Source organism: Ascidiella aspersa, chromosome 1 (assembly GCF_963924565.1).
Source record: "Ascidiella aspersa chromosome 1, kaAscAspe10.2, whole genome shotgun sequence".
Taxonomy (NCBI): domain Eukaryota; kingdom Metazoa; phylum Chordata; class Ascidiacea; order Phlebobranchia; family Ascidiidae; genus Ascidiella; species Ascidiella aspersa.
Genome location: NC_139447.1, coordinates 10,935,790 through 10,951,251, shown reverse-complemented (window position 1 = coordinate 10,951,251; position 15,462 = coordinate 10,935,790). Strand labels below are relative to the sequence as shown.

The 15,462-nt window shown below is 37.8% G+C and overlaps 2 protein-coding genes across 2 annotated transcripts; both read left to right on the top strand.

The window, feature by feature from the left end:
* Positions 1-157: 157 nt before the first annotated feature.
* Positions 158-3,034, top strand: LOC146167463 (uncharacterized). The gene is made up of 2 exons (XM_083383288.1): positions 158-823; positions 869-3,034. The coding sequence occupies exons 1-2, from the start codon at positions 350-352 to the stop codon at positions 1,433-1,435; spliced, it is 1,041 nt and encodes a 346-aa protein (XP_083239414.1). The 5' UTR covers positions 158-349; the 3' UTR covers positions 1,436-3,034.
* A 100-nt stretch (positions 3,035-3,134) lies between these two features.
* Positions 3,135-14,934, top strand: LOC146167462 (mitochondrial inner membrane protease subunit 1-like). The gene is made up of 5 exons (XM_083383289.1): positions 3,135-3,150; positions 4,874-5,088; positions 9,137-9,253; positions 14,216-14,381; positions 14,606-14,934. The coding sequence occupies exons 2-5, from the start codon at positions 4,889-4,891 to the stop codon at positions 14,657-14,659; spliced, it is 537 nt and encodes a 178-aa protein (XP_083239415.1). The 5' UTR covers positions 3,135-3,150; positions 4,874-4,888; the 3' UTR covers positions 14,660-14,934.
* The last annotated feature ends 528 nt before the right edge of the window (positions 14,935-15,462 follow it).

Genomic DNA, 15,462 nt, shown 5'->3' with positions numbered 1-15,462 from the left:
ATCCTGATTTAAACGAAATGGCGCTGGTCTAGAATCCTACCACAACGTTGAAATAATTATTAAGCAATGCATAATATGTGGGTTAGGGTGTCGGTTAGTGTTTGGGTGTGGGAAGGTCAAGTAATATTGTTTAACACTATTACTGGACTCACCCAAACCCAAACGCTAACCGGCACCCTAACCCAAATAACGTTCGTTGTGGTAGGATTCTAGACGAGCGCCAACGAAATATTTTATCTAAAACACTTAAATTACTGGATTTAAAGTTGTCTATATTTAAGAAGTGTTATTTTGGCTCTGATTTTAGGTGGATTTAAGCATTCTAGTGAATTGAGACCTTTTATAGGGAATGTCATTGTGGCTTTTTATAATTGGCGCCATTTTCTTGTATTATCTTTATGTAACCTATGACTTTAAAGGAAACAAAAAAGAACAACATTCAAACCTTAAATCCTCTTCGTCATCCGTTGGAATTCTTAACAAAGAAAGATCAAGATTGAGCACAATATTTAAAACTTTTGTTAATACTATAACAGACCCTGAAAATAACAATTACTTAAAATGGGATTCAGCCAATCCTGATCCCTTTGTTTTTCGTGCCTTTGTCGACCGATTTCAGTCGTTCGATGATATTTCAAATGCGATGAAAAATGCTGGCCTGGAAAAATGTCAACTTATTCTGGGCATAGATTTTACAGCCAGCAATGAGTGGCAGGGCAAGTCGTCTAATAAAGGACTTTCATTGCACAGTTTAACAACAAAAGCTCTAAATAATCCCTATCAGCATATAATCACTGTTTTAGGCTATACCATGAGGTCATTTGTTAATTTTAATAAGGGCGACTTAATTATGAACCCTATTTCGAAGCAGAGTTTTGGAATAAATGCCTTTGGCTTTGGTGATTCCATTACAAAGGACAAGCATGTATTTTCTTTACGCAAAGATGGATTTCCTTGCAGTGACTTCCATGATGTCCTAATGTCATATCGAGACGCAGCCACTCGTGTGGTGTTAGGAGGTCCTACTAGCTATGCACCTGCCATATATCGCGCCATTGACATTGTGGAGAAAACAAAACAGTTTCACTTGCTCGTTATCATAGCTGATGGCCAGTTTGTTGATGAAAAACCCACGGCCAAAGCAATTGTCGCCGCTTCTTTTTACCCCCTTAGTATTGTGGTGGTTGGTGTTGGCGATGGACCTTGGTCAATCTTGCATCAGTTTGATGATTGGCTGCCGCAACGTCAGTTTGACAACTTCCAGTTTGTGGAGTATGCCAGCATTATAAAAGACTGCAATGGGAAGAATATAGAAGCAGCCTTGGCACTGCAAATACTCATGGAGGTACCCGATCAGTACAAAATGGTGCAAGCACTTGGTTTTCTGTCACAATCAAAACAAGCCATTTCTCCTGTTTTGAGCAATAACAGTTGATGCCCTATCTATTAACTCTACATTTGTTTTATTTGAATTGGTGCTTTTTATAGTGACACACTCGTTTGATCAACATTTAGGCCAACCTTGTGCCTATATATACTCTTACGTAGTTGTTGGAAGTTATACCGTTCTAATGTATTTTGGTATTTAATTTTTTTTCAACCAACCAAAATGAATCAGGCTCTTGGTTTTCAAGAATATAAATATGTTGCTTCTATGAAGCACAAAATATTCAACACATATGTACTATGACATCCTTGTTGTTGAACCACTACAACTAACTGTTAGATTCAACATGACATACATATAATTATCCATATACAAGGGTACATTTTAAGTCTGAAGGTTGTACTGTGAATGGGCATTATGCATAAAATATTGAGACTGATGAGCAGTAGATCAACACTAAAGAGTGTTTCTTTATCAATATTATGCTTCAATAAGTTCACTGTTAATAGTTTCCATTGCGTTTTTTTATTTGATTGCCGTGTGTTTATTATAAATATGCTACTTTTCCAAAACTTGGACCTATCTTATAAAATGTACTCCATATCATGCAAACAAATGCATACTTCGACACAAATCATTGTTAAAATCTTGAGCCAAGTCTATGTGCTATTAGTATTATAAAAGTTAGTTTGCACTTTCTTTTTTTTGAATCTACTACAGGGTTCAACAAGGACTTAGTGGCTGGCACAATTCGTTATTTTAAATTGAAAGCATTGTTTGTCATATTTTTGCTTATCTCTCTCTCTCTTTGTACCATATTATGCAACAGAGTTGTTTTATGATGCTATCATAACAAGAAGCCGCTTTATAGTAGCACTTACAGCCTTGCACCAGATGTTTTATATTGTGTAATGTATGTCATATTTTTGATAAAAACTGAAACATTTGTATTTAAATGTACTGTACAGCTTATTCAGATTTATTGAGTTTTTTTATCAGCATTGCTCCAGAAACGTTAAAATAATCTAATTGATTACTTTAATTTTAGTTTGCTGGATGTTAGTCGTCTGAAACCTCTCTTCATTTAAAATAAGTTGTAGTTTTTTCCAAGTTATTCTACCTTCTAATGAAAGCATGTCTAAGTTTATCTGGTATGCGCTCTATTAACGCTACTTTAACCTGTTTTGATACAAGTAGACCAACATTTTATGTCGATTTCTTGTTGTTTAAAGTTTAAAATGTTAAAAGAGTGTAGGCAGTAAAACAAAATCCAACATAAAAAAACTTTCAAGTCATTTAAAGGTTAAGAGTTTTCATTCAAGTGTTATAGTTGACATGTATCTTCTGTGATGCGCAACTACCTTGAATACGAGAATTCCGTGTACGTTTTTCATAGTTCAAAGCATACACGGCGCTCGCTGAAACTAACGTTTTCGGTTTTATGAACTCGTGACTTTAAGGAGGCACGCGTCAACCGGATACATTCCGTTCCACTCTTTTATGTGCATCAAACCGTCTTGTATTGCTCGTGATTTGACTTCTTTTCCAAACCCAGCGTCGGCAAATGTTCCTTCGACTTTTGTTTACACAGCGCACGCTTTAATTGTGAGTCCGCATACGCCGCAATTTTTCTCTTGTGTTTGTAGATTGCGGGGTACGACGACGACGACTTAGGGCTGTGGGTCCCACGTGCCTGTTTGATTTGTTGGTGACGTTCATTGGTCGGAATCGCGCACGAAGACAATTGGGAACTACTGTTAACTGTGAGTTTTTTAATTAGGTTGAAAACTTTATTTTCTTTTCGCGAATCATCGGCAGGCCTGCAGCCATAACATCATTCTGACCTAGTAACTGTTCGTTTGAGGTTTGCATGCATAATTCAGTGTGTGTATATTCTCGCCATTCCACATCCTTAACTTTTATCACGCAATCAAGATTTAATCGTCATGAACCCCTCTCTACCTTCCTTGCAAGCGTAATCCATGTCCGATAAACTGTAAACTCAATGCCAGACATGTTCATCTGGATGCTACACACACACACAACAGGTTTTCCAACGAAAAACACCGCTGGTCAATTCCAGCTGCTAAGGGCTTAATGTGCACGTTTTTTTTAGATAGGAAACCTGATTTTTTGTCCTTTGTGTTTAAATACGCATTAAAACAATTTATCGTTCGTCAGCATTTTTTGATAACTTGAATATGTATACTGATATTTTTGCGAATACTATACGTAATTTCTTGTAAATCTTTTATTTTTTATGTTTTTTAATCCATCGTTGAAACACTAAAAACACACCCTTTGTAAAGATTTAATAAGAACGCTAAAAAAAGCATTTTAACGTGGTTTGTTTTTAACCCATTGAGAAATCACCTGCTTCGTCGGTGCGATATGCGCAACGGATATTTTAAGAGCATCTTGTATATTATGGGATTGTGCGAGGGCATTTTGAAGATTACGTAATGACCTGTAGCTGACCTTTACCTGGACTTTTTCAGTTGCGGTTCAATGAAAGCACGTTTGAAAAATATCATTAAGACCTAACTGCGTTTACCCTATGTCGCTTTCCTGTAAGCTTAAGAGACATTTTCTTTTAAAATATGCGTAATGAGTTAAATGTTTGCTTTTTAGTTCTATTGCGAATTGCAGCATTGACTTTTTAACTTGGCTATTAATTAAGTCCAAGTTTACTTCACACATTAAGATTAGAAGCACCATTCGTTGTATATTAATAAAAAGCTGCCGTTATTGTACATCAAATTTTGTTTCGCATTATGCTTAATATTAGGGACCCTTTTTTTTAAATATCTTTTGTCAGAAGGTATATAGCAGCGAATTGTGAAACCAGTTTTTTTTAGTTCTGATAGATGCTAAATTATATCGGACAAAATTTACATTCGTAATAGTCTTTATTTTCAAACGATTTCTAGTAAGGTTGGCCTATAAACGATCCATTCCCTCTATTTTAGTGCACCAGTATTGCGACTGTAATAAAAAACTACGTTTAAATTCTTTATATATTTTAGCCAAGGGTAAAGCCACAAAATTTAATCAAAAAAATATCCTGGCTATTTGAACTGGCCGCCACAAGCGTTTCAATTTGCAATGTTGTTGTGTGCCACACGTGATTCACCGCCCTCCCAAATACATTATATCATGCAGGCCATGTTAAGGCGCGTCATATGGCCCTAGGATCACGCTTAAGCACATCTGCCTGTTGCTGTAGAACTTCCGTTATTTATAGTCCTTTTAGTGTCTGTTACCCCTGGCCGCATTTGCACCAGTGCGTGAATTCCACAAATACTTTGCGCACCCAAGTAAAAGCTTCACCATAAACTAAAAAAAGATAACAAAACAAGAGATGCGTGACACATACCCAAACGGACTTATAAACATAAGAGCAAACATACAAATTCAATAATCGGCAATTATGATTCTATCCTGCAGATCAAACCAATCAGCTGAAATATTCCTCTTAATATACAGCATTGGTCCAGCGAGATGAACTACCTACTGACCAGTCGCGCCGCTTCCAGCCTTCGTGACGTATGCAAAGGGGCGGCGATCGGCTTCGTGGCCTTCACTGTGATCGACAGTTTTCTCGACTTTGTGTCCTTTTCGGGAGTTTCGATGGAGCCGGCCATCTTGGATCGCGAGTTTGGCGTTGGCGAGAAAGTGTCCGCCTACGGGCAGCTTCGAAGGTAATTCCCCACCGGAAAGGCAGGTGGCAGTGCGTGTTTTTTAATGCGCGACTGGAATGTGTGTTCCTGAGTGACGATTGCCTGCAACGCAGGGTACAAGTTATTCGAACGAAACATTTCAAGCGTGATCGGTCAACCTGTCATACAGCAAATGGCTTGTCGCCCATCAATAAATAAAGTAAATATCTAGGTGTCGAATTTGACAAGTGTTCAGTCATGTCGACAAATAAAGCCGCCTGAATAAAGCCAACTTTATTTTTCGGTGTCGATTACTGTTATGTGAAGTTTCCTGCCATAAAGCTTAATGCCGTTTTATTTATTTTTTCAGTTCCGGTTTTTCTAGATGTACGACCATTAGGTCGGTTTGGAAAGATGCCTTAATAACTTACTTGCGCGCAACATAGGGGTGTAAAATCTGTTTTCTATTAAACCTTTGTATATTGCAAAGACTACCTTTAGTAAAATCACTCGAATCTGGCGTCATGAAGCCGCTATGTTTGACACTCGCAATCGCCGTGATGAAACCTTGTATACATGTTTGCCGATTCCGGTATTTTTTGAAGCATTACATGTCGTGTGCCGCATTCGGCTTAAGGCCTTACCTAATCGTTGTTTTTATAGAACAAAAATTGCGTTATTTACTATTAACCTAAAGCAGCGTTTGGGAAACCCGCTGTTTTAATGAAATGAGAATTGAGAATTGAGAATCAAGACGCCCTTTCTCAATACCGCGCATTCGCGAAACGACTTGTGATCATCTTTTCGTCGAAAAGAGTCATATGACCGCACCACGCGAGTCTTGCTAATGGTTTGGGTAATTTAAGATTTCGCAATCATACCAGCAGACTGATTGTAGTCTTTATTGAACAGCCAGCCGCGAATAACAATTTAACTACGTTTAGTATTCGTTCGTTGCCGTGATAGAATTAAGTCAGCGCGTATATAACTTTCATTGAATTCAATGCGAATTCGCAGATATGAATAATTTCGTGCGTTAAATACTGCGCTATCTCGGGCTCTGCCAGGCTCCAGCAATAGGACTGCCATTGGATGAATAATTAATTTCGACTCGTGTTTGTTTCCGCTTTGTCGAATTATTCTTGCGATGTGAAATTTTTCGGGGGCAGTTGCATTTAGATTTCAAATCCGCAGGGAATGCATCGATTCCATGTAGTGCCTTTAAAATGTAATGTGACCTTAGGCGTCTCGCTATTACAAATGCCGCTATGTTTCGAGCTGATATTTCTCAGTGGTAAATCTCGTCTCAACACTTGTCGTGGACCGATCTCATCGCGCCTTCCACGATCTCATCGCGCCTTCCATGTATAATTCATTACAAACGATGTCGTCGATCATGCATCAAACTTCGTGTTTTGCTGAACAAAGTGGAATCGCTTTTTTAGTTTTGTACACAGCTGCCAAACGACATTGCTGCCCATTAAGTAAAGGTTAAAGTTGATGTAATAACATGTTGATGTTTAAGCCGGTACTCCGTAACAACCTCGTAAATCAAATTGTTCTGCAATATCAAGTTTAGAACTTAGGCGTTTTTTGAACAGTACACACTTCAGTATTGTGGCGCACCAATTATTCGCATTAATACGATGTAAGACCCTTTTAAAATTTGTGACAAAGTCGGAATTCTAAAAAGATACATTGGCAATAGAAACGTTTATCGTATGCAAATATCAGTTAACAAACTTTTTATATTCGCGTTCAAATTAAATTAAAAGCACAGCATTTTTGTCGAAAGGCAACTTTTCTTAAATCCGAGTATATGCGCTACACATATACACGAAATTGAGCCGCCGAGGCAATCATAAACCCAAGCAACTTTCGTGGTCCAGTAACCCTTTTCGCTTCGACAGTGTAAACTAGCAAAAGCAATTTTGCGGTTCTTTCCGTTTGACGACCAATCTTTTCAATCTGTTGCCCAGCGAACAAACACAGGTGCGACGTGACAAAGCGAAAAGGTGACTTTATTTTGCCCGTTTTAACTTGTCGCCAAACCCCTGTCGATTATTGTTCACTGACAATCGCTTTTCATAAGCGCCTTTAAAGACCACAGAACTTGCGTCGAAAACATATTGAGAAAGTCCGTATTGTGATTTCAGGCCTGGTGTTGTTACCAAAGTTGGAATGGAATAAATACCTAAATCCTGTGGTGTAAAAACTTGAAAAACATGATGACAGATTTAAGAAAAACGAAAAAAACCTTTACCAACAAATTACCAACAATAATTAATTTGGCATTAGACAGTAACCAACCAGCAACAAAAAATTAGTTGGTGATAATATGAGCAAAAGTCAATTGTGTTTATTGTTGTATGACAGCCCCACTTCCTTGAAAAGCGCTCGTTGTGGTGTGAACAAAAGTCAATTGTTGCGAATTGTATGCAAAAACGTCTAAACAAGAGCCGCAATGCAGATGAAACTTCCCTCGATATCATCGCCGTCACAGAGACTGTCAACGAACATCCGTTTTGAAAACGCCAAACGCAAATTCATCCCGTGCTTTGTCCCTACGCTCGGTCAACTGGTCGTGCTGCGAAGGTCTTGTCATGATTTCGTGCTAATGGACTCTCTGCCGCAAATCAAATCGCCAACCCGCTTGTACGGCCAAACGAAACCTGATTAGCTTTAGCGATTTCGGGTCGATGTAAATTGTCACGATCTCTAATGTGTTGACCGAAAATGCGACTTGGCTTTATGCACATTAACGCCATGTTGCTGCGGCGGCTTTAAAACTAAAACGGCGCAAGCCACTGTAAAAACAAGTTAGTATTGACCTGTGGACGTTATGGGTAATTGTGCCAAACCAATCAAATCGCATTAAGAGTTTAATTTCATTCTACATTCAATTATTTATTTACGATAACGCATCATTATGTATAATTATTATGATAATAATTATACAAAACAATTAGTAGCGGTTTATCGTATTTGCAATACAAAACTTCAAAAACAACGCGGTCTTGGAAGGACGGCGCAATTTTTCGTTTGACATACAGATTACCATCTGTAGTATATTGGAAAAAACGAAAATAATAGGCTTAAACTAACCTATGTGAGTTATTTTAATCGTAGACCACTGGTAAATCCTTGCTTGACATGTTTTTGGTCAATAACACGTTGGTTATGCTTGGTTTAAGGTGTAGACGTATGGAGTACTGCACTTGTGTTTTCATTTTAGCGATGGAATATCGATTTTGAGTCGAACTCTTTTCCAGATAAGCTCTTCGTAAGCTTATGTGTAGCATCAAGATTAACCACAAAGCTCCAGCGACTCTAATAAAATATATTATTTCAAATGATGAGAAACACGGTCAACCTTTCGGTGTAGTTTGCTTCCGACCCGTAGTTTTCTTAAGTACGTTATATAATATTGGACTTGTTGTATTATATGATTTCCTTTTTGTTTTTCGGTACTAGCTTCTTTCAATGTCCTAAGAAACCTGTCACCAAAGCCTTGAAAATCCTGCAATTTTTTGCTCGCGAATTTTAGTGAAGTCATTGATTGATGGCCAGCGAGGCGACATGCCTGTCACGATATTAATCTCTGAGAGTCTGCGGTACTAGGTGGTACGCGCCACAAAACTGTTGCACGTGGAGAACGTGACCGTTGGCACACCGCAGCCATTTCCGCTGTTCTTGAATAAAATATGAGGCCACTTAAACCTTGGTTACAAAGTAACTGTTTTATCAACCACGCCAAACCGCATCCCTGCCCCGCAGAAGGTTGTGTTGTGCTTCGTAAACTTACAGGCGTTCAAGTTTCGAAAGATCGATGTTGATGAATATTTATTCTGCGGTTTTTTGTAGGGTATATTACACGAATTATCAAATCTTCACTCGTTTTCGTCCGTAGGTTATGTTTTATTCTAGAGAAATGTCTCTGCCCTATTTTTCCAATTCATTACTCTATAGTTTTATTTAAAAACATGATTTAGCAAAAATTGTTGTCCAGAAACGTGCACCACTGAATTACTAAGTATGTCTTTAAAATGACTCTATAGTAGAGCTGACTCGCAGCTTTTTTTCTTTTTAGGGGCGATATCGTCATGGCAACGGCCCCCAATGACCCATCGATTTGTGTGTGCAAGCGCATTCAGGCGCTGGAGGGAGACAAAGTGGTCTACGATGTGAACCAAGCCGACACTGACAGGTAGCTTAATCAATAAAAAATACACAAAAATTCAACGTAAATCGCCCAAGAAAAGGAAGCGAAAAAAACACGAGCCTATAGACCTCACAACACGCACCCGCAACACGCGCTTGTGAATCTGCCCGAACAAATAGCAGTTACTATTCATCCGTTGAATCCAGTCGTGACACCGACTACACAGCTTGCGATGTGGACGAGTTTGCTGCTTGTTAATAGGCTGCGCGACACGACCTTCATAAAAAAGTTCCAGATCGCTTTCTTGATTACGCTTGTTTTAAACGCCTCCCACAAAGCATGTCCAAAGGCCGATTTTGAGGCTTTAAAAGCGACAAAAATAGAAACGCAAAAGCTCCAGATCGAATGACAGCAGATCACGCCATAATTAGGTTGCCATAAACTGCCTGTTGACCAGGTTCCTACTATAGCGTTGACCACACTTGATTTTGGCTTTTGCGACCTCAGGAAATGTTGAACTATACTTTTTATCAGCCGTTATTCCAAATAATCAAAGATGATTTTTAGCTTAAATGTTACTACTATATAACATAGCAAAATTTTGATTGCAAATTGGTGGGTTTTAAAGCAGCTCGATACTTAAATCAATCAATTAGACATCAACGCGTATAAGATACCTCCCAGTTCCCGAAAATAATTAAGTGCGTCTGTTTCTATATTTAATTGCATCGTGAAATGCGTTAACTGATGCCCTGTTTACGAGGTGAAAAATCAAGAACTTTCCACCTGTCCTTGTTCTAAATCTAGTTTGCTTTCAGAACTTTATTGGACATCATCATGTTCGAAAATGCGCGTCAGCATTTTTTTCGTGTATCGGTCACTTTTATTGTGTTTGCAAACCCAGCCCTTAATAGGGTCTAAGGACCTTTTACAAACCACACAACTTCACTACTTACTTCCCTAATAATCTCAACCCAACCCCACCCCTTACCCTTCCATCGCCGGCCCCAATCCCAATACCAAATAAAGATAAACTGTCGGTACCAAAACATCAGTGCCGTATAAACTAGGGCTCTCAAACGTCGAACACGGCCGACGCTACATTTTTCGTTGTTATTTAGGCATTTAGATCTTATTAGCGATATTCGACCTTGTTCTGTCGTAGGTAATATTTCGTATTTAGTTTTATTAACGTGCTCCTAATGCTAAGGTACTATAGATAATTCCGCTTTTGATATTGTTGCTTTATAGGCCCTATTGAGTTTTTTTTTTCATTTCTATTAACTGAAACTTGTATATTAACGCAGCATTTGATAAAGTGGTACAAACCTTGACCTATATAATAGTTGTTATTCAGGATTGTCATAATATATGTTTATAATAAAAACGTTTTGTAATTTGGTCGTTTGCTGATAAAACAGTTATCCCAGTGGTTTTCAAACTTTTTTGAGCGCGACCCAAATCGGAGTTTTATGAACATCTCACGACCCAAGCCTCAAACATCAAAAAATTTATTTTTCTGACATGCATCAAGTAAAAAAAAACACAGACAACCAGATGTAGTAGTCTAAACAGTTTTATGAAACAATGATTTATTACAAACAAAGGATTAATTTTACCTTTTAACAATACTACTTGCAACTTATAATGACCTAGTTGAAAGAAACGAACCTATAGCTCGCATCAAAAAAAAAACGAACCTATAGCTCGCTTTGAAAGAAACGAACATATAGCTCGCATCAAAAGAAACGAAACTATAGCTCGAATCAAAAGAAACGAACCTATAGCATGCTTTAAAAGAAACGAACCTATAGCTCCCATAAAAAAAAACGAACCTATAGCTCGCTTTGAAAGAAACGAAACTATAGCTCGCATCAAAAGAAACAAAAGTATAGCTTGCATCAAAAGAAACAAAACTATAGCTCGAATCAAAAGAAACGAACCTATAGCATGCTTTAAAAGAAACGAACCTATAGCTCCCATCAAAAGAAACGAACCTATAGCTCGCTTTGAAAGAAACGAAACTATAGCTCGCATCAAAAGAAACAAAAGTATAGCTTGCATCAAAAGAAACAAAACTATAGCTCGAATCAAAAGAAACGAACCTATAGCATGCTATAAAAGAAACGAACCTATAGCTCCCATCAAAAGAAACGAACCTATAGCTCGCTTTGAAAGAAACGAAACTATAGCTCGCATCAAAAGAAACAAAAGTATAGCTTGCATCAAAAGAAACAAAACTATAGCTCGAATCAAAAGAAACGAACCTATAGCATGCTATAAAAGAAACGAACCTATAGCTCCCATCAAAAGAAACGAACCTATAGCTCGCTTTGAAAGAAACGAAACTATAGCTCGCATCGAAAGAAACAAAAGTATAGCTTGCATCAAAAGAAACAAAACTATAGCTCGCATCAAAAGAAACAAAATTATAGCTTGCATCAAAAGAAACAAAATTATAGCTTGCATCAAAAGAAACGAAACTTATAGCTCGCATCAAAGAAACGAACCTATAGCTCGCATTGAAAGAAACGAACCTATAGCTCGCATTGAAGAAAACGAACCTATAGCTCGCATTGAAAAAAACGAACCTACCGCTGGTCTACAATCCTACCACAACGCGCATTTTTATTTCGTTTATTGTGCGGCTTAGCATTTGGGTTAATAAATATAATAATGCTTGACCAACCCACCCACACCCAAACGCTAACCCTCACTCAAACATTGTGCGGCAATTTAGTAATTGTATGAACGCTGTGGTAGGATTCTAGACCAGTGCCGAATAATCTTCTAAAAAAGTAATAAAGTAACTGTGTGGCTACCGCTTACACCAGTCTTAGCCGGCTAATAGCAGCTACTGTAGCTGGCTGCCATCAAAACGTTCAAAAAACCACTTATGATGCAATAATCCAGGTTGCCACATGAAATGCTTATGCTGCAATATTTCAGTCATGATTGAATTGAAAACTGAAACGAAAAAAGTTAGTTTACACAGGATTGATTCACCTTAGGGTTAGATCGACCCATACTTGAGAACCACTGTCGTACCCAGACACAAATTATTATGAAACTGAATCGAAGGTGATCGATGCAGTGTTGTAATCACTTAAGTGGATTAAAGTCACTGTTTTCAAATGACTTGACTCAAGTCATTTGGGCAAAATGACTTGACTTGCCTTTTGGACAAATAAATTGGGTTAAAATAAAATGTTTCTTGAGGCATTTTTTATAATATTGAGCTATTTATCAAAATTTTTCCACATAAAACAATTTGCTTGCTATATGTTGCGGGGTTTTTTTGTTTTTTTTTTAGTTGTTATTTTTTTAAATCCTACAAGTTTAAAAATTCTAGTAGTTTAACATTTCATTTTTATCACAAGAACGTGACTTGAGTTTGACTGCTCTCATTATGGCTTGGACTTTGACTCAACTTGTTCTTTATTCAAAAAGACTTGACTTGGACTTGAGACATTTTAAAATGATTTGTTTTCTACACTGATCGGTCGACTTGGATTTACACAGTAAGATGGAAGTCTTCACCGTACCTGTCGAGTAATCTTCAAATTGCGCTATGTGCTCCATAAATATTTAAAAACGTATTTACTCTCTCTGATACAGGACGTTTAAAAAAATAGCGGATGTCAAAATCGTTAACTTAACGAGATACGTTTTATTCAAACGCCTTGATTACTGAGCATTTGTTTGATTCCTTCTCACATATCTGAGATTTATTTCAGGGGTGTTTAAATTTAATGTCCTTGACAATTTACGATTTTTCGTGAATTTAATATAACACGTACAGCGCCCGTCATATAATCGATGCTCTTCAAACCTCCCAAATCGGAATAGATTAACACAGATGAAAAAAACATACACCAGAAAAATTGCAACAAACTAAATAACAATTGAGGTGTATCACACACACTTTCAAATTATAAACAATTTGATTGCTTAACATATTCTAATCACCCATAGGCCCATAACAATATTTTATTACTTATTATTATTTTTCTAGCTTGCTTTTTGATAAATTTCAATTTAGGTTTATATATTCTACCTTTAACTAACTGACAACGAATTTGTACAATTGGTTAAAAGTGTTTCTGTGAGTAACAGCAGAGATAACTTACATCGCAAGTTTTGTTCGGCCGCCAACCCAGTTTCTTTGCATTTTGTACGAGCTGCTTCCGTTTCTTCTCCGTTTTCTCACCAATGTCAGGAAGCACGCAAACCTTATGTTCAGACTAAAATAACACAAACATTACAGACATTATAATTGTTTGGTTACTAAGCTTATTTTGCCAGTATGTGAATGTTAGACCGAGAACATATTGACAGATCACGCAAGAACCACTTGTTTAGTTAAAATGGTAAGGGTTTGTCGAATTTCTTATTAGGCAAACCGATTTCGTATGGGAGATCAAAGATCTTATATGCGGCCGTAATTAGGTCATTTCGACTTTTCGTGGAATTACACACTTCTTATCCCTGGGCCTTAACCCCACACGTCGGCACAAGGACGAGCGTTCAAGTATAAAACTGTATTTTTTATAGTCTGTTGGCAACCCTGATGTAAACCAATTTATTCATCCCAAGATAAAGTTTCTTGAAAAGCTTTTAACATATTGCGCTTTTTCATTGAGTTTCAAGTGGCCTATTAATTCAATTATAAAATTATTCTTCCCGCAAATATTTTTATTAATAAATGTACCGACGTTTCGAAAGCCTATACAGGAAATATTTATCAGGGCAATGAATCGCAACTGGGCAAAAAATATATATAGCAGCCAAACGATTAGAAAAAAAAAAAAACAATGGAAGAATTGTTTGAATTCAGTTTCGAAGGCAGAAGAAAGCGATAAACACCATTCAAGTTTTTCGTTGTTTTTCCCAATTCTAATACCATAAACCGGAACCGGAGTCCTGATAAACTGTGCACAACCCCGTAGCTTTAGGTTTTCACGCGTTGTTTTTTGACTGACCCCGATGCTCTGTTTTCTTCTGCAGCAGCGGCCACACCATCGACGAGGATCGCCTGTATCCCGTCCAATCACGGCGCTTCGTGCCACGTGGCCACATCTGGTTGGTCGGCGACAACGAGGCCGCGTCACATGACTCGCGCCACTACGGTCCGGTGCCGCTAGCTCTTGTTCGAAGTCGAGTCGCCGCAAAGGTAAAGAAGTTGAAACTGCCCAAACTGGGACGAATTACCTAATTTTTTGATTACTTTTTAAACGAGTTCGGTGGATATTTATTTAGTCACCACAAGAAACAAAGGAAATATATATACTTTTTATCACAACACTGTTTTTTTAAGGCACTAGACGACATAACTTTGGTGCAAGTACAAGTGGCTGAATAATATTTTTTAAATCTTGACACATTGCTTAAACACAGATTTCTCTTCGTGGTCTCAGCTTCGTTCCACGATGGCCAGCACAAAGCTCGTGAAGCCATCAAAAGAATTCTAGCATTTTTGAAGGTTGTCTGTTCAGTAAAACTGATGAATTGATGCGAACGGTCGAAGAGTAGTCCTCGTTCTTCGCTTACGGTGCTACATTTTATGAAAGTAAAAAAAAGCATTATACTGTTGCTACACACTGCGGTGCACTGCCTCTACTGACAATCATGAAACTTTTTGACATTCAAAGAGAACTCCGTCCAGTTTTAATAACGATCACGTCTGTTTAAAATCTCGCACCACGATGCAAAAATAAACATAAACTATCAAAAATGCTGATTTTTCTGCTGACCGTTTTTGTCTGATTTGCTAGCGTTTTTGCAAGGCATAAATCAGTGGGTAAGTATGGGTCGCGACCCAAACATGGGTAGCGTAGGGTCAAAAAATGGGTCGCTCTAAGGCAGCGATTCTTAACCTATAGGTTATTACCCACATGTGGGTAATTTCAGGATAACAGATGGGTAATCAGCTGAACCAGAATATTTAGAATTGCAGATGTAACAAACAATGGTCACAGCTGTAAGTGGTAGGGTTGCTTTATTTCCTCACAAGGACAGTAATATTTTATAATGTTTTGAATTGTTTCGCCATAGTGATCATTTTTGTCGCCGGTTTTACGTATTTTGTGTGACAGAATAGTAAGATTTTTCGTCTGTCCGCTAGCCTAGCTATCGTTTCCTTATCAGTTTAGTTACAGCTGTTTTATAACCAAGCTTGTTGGCTGCGTCCTGTTAGCGTTTATTTTTGAAGGTATTCTTAGTGAAATTGTTTAGAGTAGTATTGCTAAGTGTAC

Bases quoted from the DNA above. Each gene is read 5' to 3' on its own strand.
- LOC146167462 (XM_083383289.1), top strand. From the start codon at position 4,889: ATGAACTACCTACTGACCAGTCGCGCCGCTTCCAGCCTTCGTGACGTA. The intron at 5,089-9,136 runs GTAATTCCCCAC...TTTTCTTTTTAG, and splicing joins GCCTACGGGCAGCTTCGAAG to GGGCGATATCGTCATGGCAA. The intron at 14,382-14,605 runs GTAAAGAAGTTG...GCTTAAACACAG, and splicing joins GAAGTCGAGTCGCCGCAAAG to ATTTCTCTTCGTGGTCTCAG.
- LOC146167463 (XM_083383288.1), top strand. From the start codon at position 350: ATGTCATTGTGGCTTTTTATAATTGGCGCCATTTTCTTGTATTATCTT. The intron at 824-868 runs GTTAATTTTAAT...CCTATTTCGAAG, and splicing joins GCTATACCATGAGGTCATTT to CAGAGTTTTGGAATAAATGC.